The sequence below is a fragment of the Zingiber officinale genome, chromosome 1A (genome assembly GCF_018446385.1).
Source record: "Zingiber officinale cultivar Zhangliang chromosome 1A, Zo_v1.1, whole genome shotgun sequence".
Taxonomy (NCBI): Eukaryota; Viridiplantae; Streptophyta; class Magnoliopsida; order Zingiberales; family Zingiberaceae; genus Zingiber; species Zingiber officinale.
Window position 1 is genome coordinate 143,767 of NC_055987.1, and position 16,552 is coordinate 160,318.

The window sequence follows — 16,552 nt, forward strand, 5'->3', positions numbered from 1 at the left end:
GGGAGAGGATTCATGCTGCCTTGGCCCCCCAATACCAAGTACTAGTTGCTTGTTGGCCATAAAGATGTGGGCTACCTCTTTTGAGATAGATTGATTGCTTTCTTGCTTGCTTGAATCATTCCTCTTCTCTAGATTTAGCTTCTCTCTCTGAGTCTATGTGCTCCATTCTCAAGGGGATGGAAGAAAACCTGGTGAATGCAGCGGAGACCGGGAGCCGAGAATGGTTTAAGAGGATATGTGTCTTTTGCGGAAGCAGGTCAGGTAACAGGACTTCATTCAGTGAAGCAGCTCTTGACCTGGGGAAGAAACTGGTGAGGGCTTTACTAAATTTTAAATCTCGATCTAAGCAGCTTTGTTGTAATAATCCTTCTATCAATCGTTCCTATTTCTTTCCTCCTCTTTAATTGTCCTCCCATCTTTCAGGCAGAGAGAAAGATAGACCTGGTGTACGGTGGTGGAAGTGTTGGTCTGATGGGTCTAATATCTAAAGCAGTCTATGATGGTGGTTGCCATGTTCTTGGGTGAGACTTATGCAACTTGTTTAATTAATTTCCTCACCTAATACTATATTTCATAGTTCATTCAAGAAATCTTCTTGTGCCATATCTAATTACAGGGTCATTCCAACAGCCCTTCTGCCAAGTGAGGTGCAGTTCCAGATGATGCCCCTCTATATATATAGTTCTGTTTTTATTTTGGCTACAAGAAAACGGCTAAGCAGCAAAGAAATTTTTGTGTGCAGATATTAGGAGAAAGCATCGGCGAGGTGAAAAGAGTTGCAGACATGCACGAGAGGAAGTCAGAAATGGCTAAGAATGCAGATGCCTTCATTGCTCTTCCAGGTGAGACCCAAGTGAATTATCTGAAACAATCTCAAGTCGACTTATAATCCCCAAACTCTTAGGTGGCTATGGAACCATGGAGGAGCTTCTTGAGATAATAGCTTGGTCTCAGCTTGGCATCCACCACAAACCAGTGAGTAATGAACACAGCTCCTCTCTCAGTCATTCATGCACACGCACTTAGCTATCAAATTCCAAAAGCTGGAAAAATATAATTAAACCACCCTAGCTCAATTTGCTTGATTTGAGCAGGTTGGGATTCTGAATGTGGACGGTTACTACAACGATTTGATCCAACTGTTTGACAAAGGAGTGAGAGAAGGGTTCATCGAGGACTCTGCGAGTCACATTGTCATTTCGGCAGACAATGCGGAAGAACTTCTAAGGAAAATGGAGGCCAAGGCCAAGGCCGGAGAGGAGAGGAGGAGAGAAGCCAACAAGAAAAGGAGAAGCAGCTAGCTGATAGGAATAATTAATTAATAGGATTGGTGAAATAAATGTGTCGATATCTAACATTTTAGGGAGTATTTTACTTCTGTGCAATAGCTTCAATTCGGTGAGTTGCTGCATTATTGGGTGAAGAACAGGAACAAAAAGCTAAGCAGGGGATTGGTGATAAATGTTTCTTGTTGTTTCCGCTGCTACTTGCAGCAGCATACGCCACAGCAGTAGCAAAGAGAAGATGTGGACCAATATGCTTTCTTATCTTAGTTCAACACACTCTGTATTATTATTATCTACATTTATCATAAAAATTCTGTCACCCCCTGTCAAATCTCTGTTTGCTTCATGCTTTATTTTCTCTAATTGAGTTGTCTAAGGAACTACTTGATATAGCTAATTCTACTTCATTGAAAAAGGTGATGAAATTGATCAATTTTGTCGTTATTTTGAATCTTTTATTTGTCTCTTTTCTTTTTACCCATTTTACTGAATAAAAACAAAGCAGGACGGGTTAAATCTAAAATAAAACTTATAAACATTCAAGAGTAATACATTCAACAAAACAAAAGGACAATGACCACTACTTTTAGAATATGAAAGTGATAATATTAAGGATGAATGATCTTTTATTTCAACGATCATGAAATTTAGTGACAAATAGTTAATAAAACTACAAAAGTGCATTTACTCATATGGATTTAATTGCCAAATTGAAAATAAAACTCTTTAACTTTTATGGGAAATATATGTGCAAAGAAAAATTTATAAGTCCTTGTCATGTCCATGATTTTCCAAAGGGATCATATTCATAGTAGCTTCTACTGAAATTATATTTTCAAAGAGATCACTTAATTAGGTGTTATTAAACAACTTTAATTTTCTAAAATGTTATCAGAGTTTATCTTTTTATTTTTTGTCAACATGTAATGTCTTGTTCGTTATGATCATTAATGGTTTGGACGAGCACTAATATAATATTTTTTTTGGTGGATTCATTCAATTAATGTTAAGTAAAATAGTTTTCAATTTTATCGAATCAAACAAGAATTTTTTTTAGGATTCTTTTTCAGACATTATCATGATATATGCATATTATTTATAGATTTAAAAGTACATGGAAAAATTAAACACTATATTTAACATCTAAAATTTAATTTATATATATATATATTTTGTAATTTATGTATGAAATTTGGGTGGTTAATTTGTCTAAGTATCAGTTATAAACAAAGGAACGTGATAAATTAAATAAAATGGAGATAAATACACAATTATAACACGATGCAAGTACAATAATTGTGCTCCTGATAGCTTTTTTTTTTAATGAATCATAATTAAACTAAATTTAAAACTATGATGGAATTTTTGTCTTTATTAGTGGGGCACGATGATATATAAAAAAAATTAATAAAAATAATTCAAAACAATAATTTTAAATTACTAACTATATAAACAAAATAAGCTTAAAAACATAGACAATATAATTTGGCAGATTTAAGAGCTTCATCAATGATTAGATGATTAATTATTTCTTCTTTCTTGCACTATGGTTATTTGAAATTTTGAGTACCTAATATCACCATCTAATATTGATATATTTCATTAAAACATCATCCGATTGATGTTGATTTCATCAAAATATCATCATCCTAATATTGATTTCGTCATAGCATTACCACCTTATGTTGATTTGTTTAAAGCATCACCACATTGGTATTGATTTTTTTAAAGCATCGTCACTTTGGTGTTGATTTCATCAAAGCATCTCCATCTATATGTTTTTTTTTTAAAATAGAATGTGCATGACTAGGAAGGTATACCTTGAATATGAAACTTTAGATCTCGATGATACTTAAGAGTTCTCTGAAAAATTATAGGACTTAGATTTGATCCCATCAAAGTTATCTAAGCCATCAATGTAGACATACATTTTATGTTCTTTTAATCATAATTTAAAATTTATAATACTCAAATTGATGTTCGTTGTATTAGCCATGTCTAAGTGTTATGTGATTTCTAAAATAATACATTTTAAAAAATTAATTGAAAAATCTTTCTCGATTTAACTATCACCATATATAGATTTATTGGTTCCTCATCGAATATATATTAGCCATGTTAACCCACCTTGTAAGAACAGAATTAATGTATATTGATCCTCAATTAAGATATGGTAAGTAATTTCAAATCTAAAGAATAATTACATCTGCCCTTATAAATGTTTGTACTCTCAAAACACTAACAGTGTATCTAACATGATTCTTAAACTTTCGAACATAGAAAACTCCTTGTCCTTGATCAATAAAAATAGGACCGCAAACAAATCGAGTCAGTTTGTGAGTTTTTCGAGCCGGCTTAAAACATATTCGATTAGTATTCAAATTTATCGAATTCGAGCCAAACTCGAATATGTTCGAACTTTTTTTAAGCCGAGCTCGAACCCAAATTATATTATTCGATAGTTCAGAGCCGCTCGCGAACCTCAATATTTTATTAATATAAGTTAAATATTATATTAAATAAATAAATTTTGAGCATTTCGAGTACATATTTTCAACCAATAATTCAAATAATTTGCGAACATATTCAAAATTTTCAAGCTGAACTCGAACTCGAGCCCTAATTTGAACCGAGCATGAACACAAAATTTTAAATTTTTCGAGATTCGAATCGAGCTCGAACTCAAATATATCTATTTTGAGCCGAATTCAAGTCTTAAAATTTTCAACATATTCAGCTCGATTCGATTCGTTTATACCTCTAAATTGAAACCGCACAATCAATTTCATCAAACCTAAATTGTTTCATAATGTCCACATTTCTCAAAGGTTATATACAATGTCTATATGTAGGGGTGACAATTTGATCCGATACGAAAACACGATTTAAATCGAACACGAAAAAAATCAAGTTAGGGTTAGGTCATATTAGATTCGGGTCAGATTGAGTCAATTTGATTAACACGATTAATAAATGGATCGGATTCAGGTCAACCTAAAATGATCCATTTATAAATATTTTTGGGTCGAGTTTAGGTCAGATTCTCATTGAGTTTGGATTAAAATAAGTATATTTTTATAAAATGAGTCTTTTTGGGTCGGATTAGGATAAGTTTAGGTTAAGATGAATATGTTTCTATAAATTAGTCATTTTAGGTTGGATCAAGTTCGGATTATAGGTCATTTGAGGTCATGTTCGGATTAAATAGAGATAAACATGTCAGATTTAGGTGGAATAATTTGATCTGAAATATTAATCAGATCGGGTTTGAGTTTTAATGTTTTAATTTAATTCTTTAACCTATTAATCCGAACTCACTAACCCAAATTTGATTCAAATTGTAACCCCTACTATATGACGGTATAAAGTGTTATTTATTGGTTGACGATATTATTTAATCAAACAATGATCCCCCAAATATGCCTATGTATTACTATGAAAATATGATGATTATGTCTAAAAATCATGAAGAAGGCTAGTTGGGAATGTGACTTTTTGGTTGACCGCGTGAAGACTCTGCTCCGCTCTGCAACACAAGAAACGTCAGTGCTAGGCGAGGAAAGGGGTCCCCAGCGTTGACCCTCCGACTCTCAAATCAGTCACCGGAATAGTAGAAGAAGATGGAGCAATAGTGAAAGTAGCAAAATACAAGCGAGAGTAGTAGACAACGCGTACCTCCGTTGATGCATGAACCCCTTTTATATAGTGCCCCGGTGGGTGACGTGCACACTCCTCAAGGCACGAGCACGCTTTCCCAACTATTCTATGAAAGGACATGTCAAAAAAGTATTTCTAACACTATACCTTAACAAGACATGCAAATATCTGATGAGACAATTGAAGCTTCCGTCGTACGATCCGTCTGTTGACCATGCCTTGTTATTAGCAGTATTACCTTTCAAAGGGATATTAAGAGATATGGTAATAGTCCCATTGTTATGCCGAGCAGGGTAGCTGCTCGGCTGGAACTCCTCCGCTCGGTCGACCTCTTTTGCTTTCCCTGCTGATCCTGTTCGAACCAAGAGTCAACGAACGCTGGGGATGCGGCGCTCCCTGCTGGATCCTCGAGTGCTCCGGTGAACCTGCAGCAAAACCGAGCCGGGAGGGGTGTCCCGGCGACGGCCCTCCGACGCTCAAGTCAGGTAAGTTACGATGAACAAAGTGGCTTCCAAAATCTCAGAATACGTACCTCAACGGCGAAACCTGAGGTTCTTTATATAGAGCTATGAAGGGTCTGGGCACGCGTACCTAGGTGCATACGTGTCTTCTGTCCTTTCCTAGGTATGTGGCTGTCAGAAAGCTTACCTGACCCATATCGCTACAGTCAAAGCATGCCCTCGATGGGACAGCAGAATCCCCTGTCACAAGATTTGGAGCATGACACACACGTGAAACCTACCGGTTGACAGAGGAGAGATCCTCGGGTCTTTTTCCTTGCTCCAAACTTGTCGTCCGAGCGGACAGCTCCCTCAACATCCGACCGGACATACGCAGTGGTTTACCTGTGCTTTGTGGAGACTAATAAACAGGGGCGCTTTATGACTGTGGCCGGTCAAAAGGTCAGCTCGGTCCGTGACCTTTTTAACTGAGCGTCGGAACCCCGATTTGATAGGGTGTCTTCCAACCATAAGTGCGAGCCGCCCGGACCCACCCGGGTATTCGATTCCATCGGCCGGCCGGCAGTCCAGTCGGGCCGGCCATCTACGGTCGTCCGTCCGGTCGGACCACACTCTCCTCGGATGGGCGGCTGCTCCGGTGACTTTCACTTGGCGTTGACTTTGCAAGAAAAAGGGGGGGCCCGCTCTTACTACCGGATCACTTGCCTCCCCTTCAAGTCTAGTCGAAGGAGGCTAATAGTCCGACTGACTGGACTGTGAGTCTAGCCGAACGGCTCCTCAATGCTAATACTCTCCGCTCGGTCAGCCGTAGAAATATCCTTGCATGCATCAACGATGGCCTTCACCGGATCTCCTCGCGTTCTGCGCCAATCTTCGCCATCAAGGCCGATCATACATTCATTAAATGCTCCGAATGATTGACTGCCACGTGGAGCAAGGCCACCAGAGTACGGAGGCGGTTGCATGATATTGTGATGTGATCGAGGCAATTCGAAATAAACGGCTAGATGTGTGCTTTGATTCCCGTGACCTGGATCCGACGGTGGAGGCCGCCCGACCCTCACCCTATAAATTCTTCGTTTCCTTTTCACCTTCACACGCCTCCATTACCTCTACTGCTGCTCTCTGCGCTTCGGAGCTCCGGCGATCTTGTTGCTGCCCTCTGACGCTCTCCGGCGCCTCTCCTCGATCCATCTCCCTCCAGTAAGGTTTTAGAGCTTTCCTCCTTCCTTTTCGGTATCGAATTCGCCTTTCTTCCCCTAGCTCCAGTCTTTGAAATTCCCTTTCTTCGTCTTTGAGACTTCCTTTTTGCTTTCTTCTGTCTGGATCATGGCCAGTTCTTCTCACCCCGAAGAGCAATCCCTGGGCCCATGGTATACCAGCATGCGGTCCCGTTTCGAACAACGGGATTTTGATATTTTGGCTGACAACTTCGAAATTCCCGAGGATTTCGAAGTTCGCCTAGCTGGTCCCGCCGCTCGGCCACACCGACCGCCGCGCGGCGGTTTCTGTGTCTTCCGCGACCAATTTACCGCCGGTCTGCGGTTCCCCGTGCATCCTTTCATAGTAGACGTTTGTAATTATTTTGGCGTGCCGCTCGGAAGTTTAGTACCAAATACCTTCCGTCTCCTTTGCGGTGTTGTCGTTTTGTTTAAGATTCATAACATTCCCCTCCGACCGGAGGTCTTCTTTTACTTCTATTACCCTAAGCAAGCCGAGCCGGGCACCTTTATGTTCCAAGCTCGGCCCTGTCTGATCTTCTTCAATAAACTACCCACTTCCAATAAACATTGGAAGGACTATTATTTCTACATCCGCATGCCCAGTCAGCCAAACTTCCCGACCCAGTGGCAGGTCAGTCTACCTCCTACTCCCGAGTTGAAGAAATTCAAGACCCGACCGGATTATCTTCACGCCGCAAATGTACTAGCCGGTCTGCGGCTTGACATCAACAAACTTCTTCACGAGGGAGTGATGTACATTTTTGGGTTGAGCCCTATACGGACCCCACTTCTGACCGGCTTCGGTAAGAATTTTGCTTGGGTACTTGCTTTAATTGCTAACTGATTTCTTCTTCTTTTCATGCAGCTGAAATCGTCATGGACTCGGTGATGTCCGGTGTTCTAAAGAGAAAAACAGCGGCGCTGGAGGCCCGGCGGCCAAGGAAATGGAGGAGCTGGGCATTCAGCCGGTCGGTTCACACGAAGGAGAGAGCGGCACTCAGGCTGAATCGGCCGTTCCGACCTCTCAACAGCAGGCGGCCAGCGGAGCTGCCCCTCCAGGGAACCAACGGCCACCGAGGAAGGATCCGTTCGGGAGGAGGAACAGCCACTGCCTAAGAGGCGCCGGGTGGAGACTCCGCTGCGCTCGACTACCTCCGCGGTCCAACCCTCCGACCGGGCCGCTGCGACTGCTAAAGGCAAGACGCCAGTGCCCGAGACCATCTCGTCCGATCGGACGCCTTCTGACTGGGACGAGCTGCCTACTCCGGTTGAGGCTACTCCGGTCGACACTCTCCCCCTGCTCGCCGTTCAGTCCAACGCTCGACCGTCCATTCGCGAATTTCTGCGCCAGCTTCTGATCCCGGTCGGGCGATCCCTGGTCACGGCCGCACAATACGAGTTACTCTTCATCTTCCAACTGAAGAGTTACTACCAGAAGCCGACCAGCCAACCGTGCCCGAGCATACCATTACTTTGAAGGGGCCCCTCGCCGAGATGTGGGCCGACGCTCGGGCGCGCGTAGCACTGATCCCCCTCCGGAACTTAGCCAACAGCCACATGCAAGCGGCTACGGGGGTAAGCTTGTTGAAGTTTTGTCATAATATTTCCGCTCGACTTTCGACAACTGCGCCTTCTTGCTTCAGAGATGGGTGGAAGAGATAGCAGTTTCCAACCGCCTGACCATGGCAGACGAAGAGATAAGGCAACTAAAGGCGGCAGGTGGTCCGAGCGGCTCCCAAGGCCCTTCCTACTCCGAGCTGCAAGAAGAGCTGAAGAAAGCTCAAACTCTGCTGGCTGCTGAGCAGAAGAAAACAGCTGACCAGGCCCACGCCCTAGCCGAGTCCGAGCGACAAGTCAAGTCGCTTGACACGAAGATAACTCTGGCCACCACTCGGAAGAACACAGCCATCTCCGATCTGGAGAAGAAAAACGTAGAGGCTCGGGGCTTGGAGTTGAAGATAAAGGAGCTGACGGAGCAGCTCGACCGGGAGAAGGCAGGCCGCTTGGCCGATGCGGAGAAGATTGGAAGTCTGAATGAGGCCCTCACAAGCTCCCAGGCGACCTTCAAAGAATACCAGGATGCTGAGCCGAGCCGAGTCGCCGCTCTCCGACAAAGCCACATCCGATCGCCCGAGTTCTCGGAGAAAATTTGCGAGCGGATGTACTCGGCTTTCGACTTGGCCATGAAGGCTACTATGACCTATCTGAAGTCGAAGGGCCTTCTTCCGGCGTCCACCAATATTCCGGCCGGCGATCAAATGGAGCTATTGAGCAACATTCCGAGGGACCTCTACGACTACATTGAGTAATTCTTGTAATTTCGCTGCTCAGCTGAACATGAATCTTTTTTTTTGTACTTAGGCCACTCGGCCTAAGGTTTTTAATATTAATGAAATGTTTTCCTTTCGTGTACTCTCTTATTGCACTGTCCACTTGCTAATACCCGTGCTGTCCGCTCGTCCGCTATCACCCCTTTGGCATTCGAGGTGCATTCTTGCAAGTGTTTTCCCCAGCCCTTCCGTGCGGCCGAATATCATTCTGCGTTGCTAGCAAGAATCGCTCGTCATAGGCTGACCAGAACCTTTTATACCTTGAGTCTGAGCGGAACATAGCGTCGGTCTAACTATCGGCTGCGGGTAATTGCCGTGTTGACGATATTCCTCTCGGATTATTTTTAGACGCCGACGCGTTTCTTGATGTTTTACATCGGAGCTCGTCGGCATGGATATTTATAGCCGGTTGGCGCGGCTCTCGATCTTTGACGGAGCTCGTCGGCCTTCCGCTCGGATGGTTTATAGACGCCGGCTCGTCTCTTGATCTTTAACGACGGAGCTCGTCGGCGCGGATATTTATAGCCGGTCGGCGCGGCTCTCGATCTTTAACGACGGAGCTCGTCGGCCTTCCGCTCGGAGGGTTTATAGACGCCGGCTCGTCTCTTGATCTTTAACGACGGAGCTCGTCGGCGCGGATATTTATAGCCGGTCGGCGCGGCTCTCGATCTTTAACGACGGAGCTCGTCGGCCTTCCGCTCGGAGGGTTTATAGACGCCGGCTCGTCTCTTGATCTTTAACGACGGAGCTCGTCGGCGCGGATATTTATAGCCGATCGGCGCGGCTCTCGATCTTTAACGACGGAGCTCGTCGGCCTTCCGCTCGGAGGGTTTATAGACGCCGGCTCGTCTCTTGATCTTTAACGACGGAGCTCGTCGGCGCGGATATTTATAGCCGGTCGGCGCGGCTCTCGATCTTTAACGACGGAGCTCGTCGACCTTCCGCTCGGAGGGTTTATAGACGCCGGCTCGTCTCTTGATCTTTAACGACGGAGCTCGTCGGCGCGGATATTTATAGCCGGTCGGCGCGGCTCTACGGTTTAACGTCTGGGCTAGACGGCTTTAAGGCTAACTCCTTGCCAGGTCGAGCGACCTTGGCCTTCCTTTCAGCAGAGAATACTCAATGTGCTTTCCTCTTTCTACTTCCTGTATCGCAAGTACATAGGCGACCAAAAAGTATATAAATTTGTATTTAGCGCACCTTTCGCCCGCCTTGGAGAACGTACGCTTAGCCGAACGGCTCAGGATCTGCTTCGTCGAGCACTTTGGCTCGGCTAATTTCCCTCCGTCCAGACGGTACGGGGCCTTCGATACTCGCGCGCTCAGTTCGACCCTTTTACCTCCGGCCGAGCGGCGCGGGGCCTTCTTTCCTTGATGACGATGCCTTATATTCGTTCTTTTGACTTTTCATTTCTGCATTTCAAGTATTCAGTCGGAAGACGTACACAGGATGATTTACATAGGCACACCTTTCACCCCGCCCGGTAAGGCTGGAGGTGGTTTGCGCTCCACGGCCTATCTAGCTGCCGACCGTCCTCATCTTCCAAATAATACGCGCCCGAGCGGAGCTTTTCGATGATTTTGAAGGGACCCGCCCACGGAGCTTCAAGCTTGCCGACGTCGCCTACCGGCTTGACTTTCTTCCAAACAAGGTCGTCGACCTGGAATGATCGGGGAATGACGCGTCGGTTATAGTTTTGCTTCATTCGTTGACGGTACGCCATCAGCCGAACGGATGCTTTGGCACGCTCTTCGTCAACCATATCCAGCTCCATATTCCTCCGCTCGGCGTTGACTTCATCATAACACTGGATCCGGACGGACTCTACGCCGACTTCAACTGGAATGACCGCTTCACCGCCGTACACCAGATGAAAAGGTGTAACGCCCGTTCCTTCTTTAGGAGTCGTCCGGATGGCCCATAAAACACCCGGCACTTCATCCGGCCAACTTCCTCCCACGTGGTCGAGCCGAGCGCGCAGAAGACGGAGAATTTCCCGATTGGCTACTTCGGCTTGACCGTTGCTTTGGGGGTAAGCCACGGACGTGAAGTGTTGCTCGATGCCGTAGCTTTTGCACCAATCTTACAGCACCTTCCTTGTGAATTGTCGCCCATTGTCGGAAACCAATCGGCGAGGGATACCGAACCTACAGATGATGTGTTGCCATATGAATTTTTTGACCATCTGTTCGGTGATCCTGGCTAGTGGCTCGGCTTCTACCCATTTGGAGAAATAATCGACCGCTACCAGCAAAAATTTCCTCTGCCCGGTCGCCATTGGAAATGGACCCACAATATCCATTCCCCATTGATCGAACGGACATGAAACGGTTGATGCTTTCATCTCCTCTGCCGGTCGGTGAGAGAAGTTGTGATACTTCTGGCATGAAAGACACGTAGATACTGTCCGAGCGGCGTCCATTTGTAAGGTCGGCCAAAAGTATCCAGCTAGAAAAATCTTCTTGGCTAGTGATCGTCCGCCCGGATGTCCTCCGCACGATTCTTGATGTATCTCCTGGAGGATGTAAGCCGAATCTTCCGAGCTCACACACTTCAACAACGGGCGAGAGAAAGCCTTCTTGTAGAGCTGATCGTCGATAAGTGTGAATCGACCGACCCTCCTCCTGAGCAGCTGGGCTTCATCCCGATCGGCCGGTGTGACTCCCGAGCGAAGGAACTCTATGATGGGTGTCCTCCAGTCGCTGGGAAACGTAAGGCTTTCCATCCGGTCGACGTGTGCTACCAGCAGTACTTTTTCAATAGGTTGCTGAATGGTGACCGGCACTATAGAACTTGCTAGCTTGGCCAAGTCATCTGCTGCCTGGTTCTCCGTTCGGGGAATTTTTTGAATAAGGACCTCTCGGAAAATGGCTTTGAGTTTTTCAAAGGCTTCAGCGTAGAACTTAAGCCGAGCGCTATTAATTTCAAAGGTACCAGAAAGTTGCTGAGCGGCCAACTGTGAATCTGAATAGAGAGTCACCCGACCGGCACCCACATGCCGGGCTGCCTGCAATCCGGCTATGAGGGCCTCATATTCTGCTTCGTTGTTGGTAGCTTTGTAATCCAGCCGGACGGATAGGTGCATCTTCTCTTCTTGAGGTGAGAGCAGCAATATTCCAATCCCACTTCCGAGCCGAGTGGAGGACCCATCCACATATATTCTCCACATAGCTTCCGGCTCTGGCCTTTGCACTTCGGTCACAAAATCAGCCAAGGATTGGGCTTTGATCGCCGAGCGGGGCTGATACTGGATGTCAAATTCACTTAATTATGTCGTCCACTTGATGAGCCGTCCGGACGCTTCTGGATTTAACAGTACTCTTCCGAGTGGACTGTTCGTCCGGACAATGATGGTGTGAGCCAAGAAATACGGTCGAAGGCGCCGAGCGGCTAGAACCAAAGCAAAGGCCAACTTCTCGAGCCCGGTGTAACGAGATTCAGCATCTTTTAAAATGTGACTTAGAAAATACACCGGCTGCTCTTCGCCGCTTGCCCTCACAAGTGCTGAGCCTACAGCATGCTCAGTTGACGACAAATAAATATAAAGTGACTCACCCCCGATCGGCTTGGCTAACACTGGCAGAGAATTAAGATATGTCTTCAATTCTCCGAACGCTCGATCACATTCTTCATCCCACTGGAACTTAGTAGCCTTGCGCAGAATCTTGAAGAATGGAAGGCTCCGGTCGACGGTTTTGGAGATGAATCTGGACAAAGCAGTTATCCGACCGGTCAACCTTTGCACTTCTCTTGTATTTCTTGGGGGCGGCATGTCTTGCAGAGCCTTCACCTTGCTGGGATTTGCTTCGATTCCCCGCTCGGTCACTATGTACCCCAAGAAACGCCCTCCTTTGGCTCCGAACAGGCACTTCTGGGGATTTAGCTTGATTCCATATTTGCGCAGCGTTCGGAAGGTTTCTTCCATATCCTTGAAAAGATCGGCCGCTCGGGCGGATTTAATAAGAATGTCGTCCACATAGACTTCCAGATTCCGCCCGATTTGCTCCCTGAACACTTTGTTCATCAAGCGTTGATAGGTGGGCCCAGCATTCTTTAATCCGAACGGCATCACATTGTAGCAGTACGTGCCGTCGGCAGTCACAAAGCTAACCTTTTCTTGATCTTCGCGAGCGAGCGGCACCTGATGATAGCCTTGGTATGCGTCGAGCATGCAAATCAATTCACAACCGGCTGTAGAGTCCACCAGCTGATCTATCCGGGGCAAGGGATAAAAATCCTTGGGGCATGCTTTGTTTAAGTCCCGAAAGTCGATGCAGACTCTCCACTTGCCGCCCGGCTTGGAGACCAATACCACGTTGGCCAGCCAGCTCGGGAACTGCACCTCGCGTATGTGGCCGACCTCCAGAAGTTTTTCTACTTCCGCCCGGATGATGGTATTCTGCTCGGCGCTGAAGTCCCTTTTTCTCTGCTTCACTGGCCGAGCGTCCGGTCGGACATGCAACTCATGCTGCGCTAGGCTCGGCGAAATTCCGGGCAACTCATGTGTCGACCAGACGAAAACATCATGATTTCGTTGGAGGCATTGGATCAGCTCCTCCTTCTGCTCCTCCTCCAGATCAGAAGCGATAAAAGTCGTGGCCTCCGATCGGGTCGGATGGATCTGAACTTCCTCCTTTTCATTAAATTAAAGCGGGAGGTTTCTCGGTTATGGCGTGTACCTCAATTCGGGCGCCTTCCCAGCGGATCGGACCATCTCTATATAGCACCGCCGAGCCGCTAGCTGATCTCCACGTACTTCTCCTACTTTGTCCTCCACGGGAATTTTATCTTCGGTGGAAAGTTGAGACAATGCCGGAATTCGGCCGTCCCAAAATGACGTTGTAGGACGAGGGAGAGTCGACCACCACGAAATTTATTATCGTGGTCCTCCTGAGCGGCTCCTCTCCCAGTGAGGTAGCCAGTCGGATCTGTCCGATCGGCTGAACTTCGTTGCCCGTAAACCCGTAGAGCGGGGTCGTCATGGGCAGCAGCTTGGCACGATCAATTTGCAGCTGATCGAACGCCTTCTTGAATATGATGTTGACCGAGCTCCCTGTGTCAACAAATATGCGGTGAATAGTATAATTTGCTATTACCGCTTTAATGAGCAGAGCGTCGTCGTGGGGCACTTCCACTCCTTCCAAGTCTCCGGGACCGAAAGTGATTTCCAGTCCACTTGCCCGCTCTTGGCTACAGCCGACTGCGTGGATCTGTAGCTGCCGAACGCCTTCCTTTCTGGCTTGGTTGGAGTCTCCTCCGGTCGGCCCTCCAGCAATAACGTTGATCTCGCCCCTGGAAGTATTGCTCCTGTTTTCCTCTTCCCGAGTGGACGGTCGCGACCGTTCTCTGGACGCCCTGCGATTCTCCTGTCTCGGAGATCTGTGCCGATCGGGTGTCTGTTGATGTCGCCTTTCGGTGCGGGTCCGGTCGGCTTCATGGGTCCTTTGTCTCCTGTCGATGGGAGGAGACCGTCGCTCGGCTTTCCTGGGAACGGGATTGACCACGAAGGGAAGACTTCGACAATCCCTCGTGTTGTGCGTATCCGTCTGGTGGAAGGTGCAGAACAAAGGGGTCCACCTCTTCTTTGGCTTGGGCCGAGCGGCCGCCACTTCTTGTACGTGCGACCTGGCGTGGGGGGATCGGATTGCTTCAGCTCTCGATCCCCTAGGTGGCTGCTGAGAGGCGTGTTGTTTCCGCTCGGCATGAATAGGTGCCCGCTCGGTGGGAGTTTCCTTTTTCCGGGCGGCTTGTGCTTCTTCCACGTTTATGTATTCGTTGGCCCGATGTAGCATATGATCATAATCTCGGGGCGGCTTTCGGATGAGCGACCGGAAGAAGTCCCCATCCACAAGGCCCTGAGTGAAGGCATTCATCATCGTCTCCGATGTGGCCGTTGGGATATCCATCGCCACTTGGTTGAATCGCTGGATGTAGGCTCGAAGCGATTCTCTTGATTCTTGCTTGATGGCAAACAAGCTGACACTTGTCTTCTGATAACGCCGACTGCTAGCGAAGTGGTGGAGGAAGGCCGTTCGGAAGTCCTTGAAGCTAGTGATGGACCCGTCCGGCAGCCTCCGAAACCACCGTTGAGCCGATCCCGAGAGAGTTGTAAGGAAGACGCGGCATTTTACTCCATCTGTATATTGATGGAGTGTAGCTGTGTTATCAAGATGATCATCTGGGTCCGTTGTTCCGTTGTACTCGCCGATCGTCGGAGCCACGTAGTGCTTGGGCAGAGGGTCTTGTAGAATAGCCTCCGAAAATTGGCGATTGATCCGCTCGGGAGATGAGTCCGCCCGGGGGGCTTTCCCTTTTCTGTCATCCCGCTTTGGCATTTCGTCAAGAAGAGCCTCTATCTCTTCGAGTTGGTGCGGCTGAAATAAGGCCCGGTGGAATGCGACGGTGGCTTGAGGTGCGTCCGCGGCCACCGACGCAGATGTTGCTTGTTGCTCGGGCCGTCGGCTGATGCTTTTGTTTTGCTCCATAAGTTTGGCGGCCCTCATCTCGACCGGAGCATCCGAGTTCTGTTGAAAGCGCCACCGTGTGTTGTCGTCCACCGTCCATTGTTCTTGTTCGAATGCAGTGCGTTCCCACAGATGACCTGTTCGAACCAAGAGTCAACGAACGCTGGGGGCGCGCTCTGGGATCACGTGCTCCGGTGAACTGCAGCAAAACCGAGCCGGGTGTCCGGCGACGGCCCTCCGACGCCCAAGGTAAGTTACGATGAACAAAGTGGCTTCCAAAATCTCAGAATACGTACCTCAACGGCGAAACATGAGGTTCTTTATATAGAGCTATGAAGGGTCTGGGCACGCGTACCTAGGTGCATACGTGTCTTCTGTCCTTTCCTAGGTATGTGGCTGTCAGAAAGCTTACCTGACCCATATCGCTACAGTCAAAGCATGCCCTCGATGGGACAGCAGAATCCCCTGTCACAAGATTTGGAGCATGACACACACGTGAAACCTACCGGTTGACAGAGGAGAGATCCTCGGGTCTTTTTCCTTGCTCCAAACTTGTCGTCCGAGCGGACAGTTCCCTCAACATCCGACCGGACATACGCAGTGGTTTACCTGTGCTTTGTGGAGACTAATAAACAGGGGCGCTTTATGACTGTGGCCGGTCAAAAGGTCAGCTCGGTCCGTGACCTTTTTAACTGAGCGTCGGAACCCCGATTTGACAGGGTGTCTTCCAACCATAAGTGCGAGCCGCCCGGACCCACCCGGGTATTCGATTCCATCGGCCGGCCGGCAGTCCAGTCGGGCCGGCCGGCAGTCCAGTCGGGCCGGCCGTCTACGGTCGTCCGTCCGGTCGGACCACACTCTCCTCGGATGGGCGGCTGCTCCGGTGACTTTCACTTGGCGTTGACTTTGCAAGAAAAAGGGGGGGGCCCGCTCTTACTACCGGATCACCTGCATTGGCTTGGTTCAGTAGATTGTTTCCGCCCGACCGGACAAGCACTCCAGTCGTCTTAACGTTCTTCCATTCCGTAATGAGCATCTAATATTTTTGTCGTAGTGCACTTGGCTGTACGGGCGTTTTGCTCGGATAAGCCATTTACCAATCGGACACTTCATGCCCGATCGACAACTGCA

General features: G+C 47.5%; 1 protein-coding gene across 1 annotated transcript; it reads left to right on the plus strand.

Moving 5' to 3' along the window:
* On the plus strand, positions 1–1,616 carry LOC122014207 (probable cytokinin riboside 5'-monophosphate phosphoribohydrolase LOG4). Its single transcript, XM_042570385.1, has 6 exons — positions 1–311; positions 424–521; positions 617–647; positions 743–842; positions 905–975; positions 1,095–1,616. Exons 1-6 carry the CDS (start codon positions 156–158, stop codon positions 1,299–1,301), a joined length of 663 nt encoding a protein of 220 aa, XP_042426319.1. The 5' UTR covers positions 1–155; the 3' UTR covers positions 1,302–1,616.
* The last annotated feature ends 14,936 nt before the right edge of the window (positions 1,617–16,552 follow it).

Bases quoted from the DNA above. Each gene is read 5' to 3' on its own strand.
- LOC122014207 (XM_042570385.1), top strand. From the start codon at position 156: ATGTGCTCCATTCTCAAGGGGATGGAAGAAAACCTGGTGAATGCAGCG. The intron at 522-616 runs GTGAGACTTATG...ATCTAATTACAG, and splicing joins GGTGGTTGCCATGTTCTTGG to GGTCATTCCAACAGCCCTTC. The intron at 648-742 runs GTGCAGTTCCAG...TTTTGTGTGCAG, and splicing joins CAGCCCTTCTGCCAAGTGAG to ATATTAGGAGAAAGCATCGG.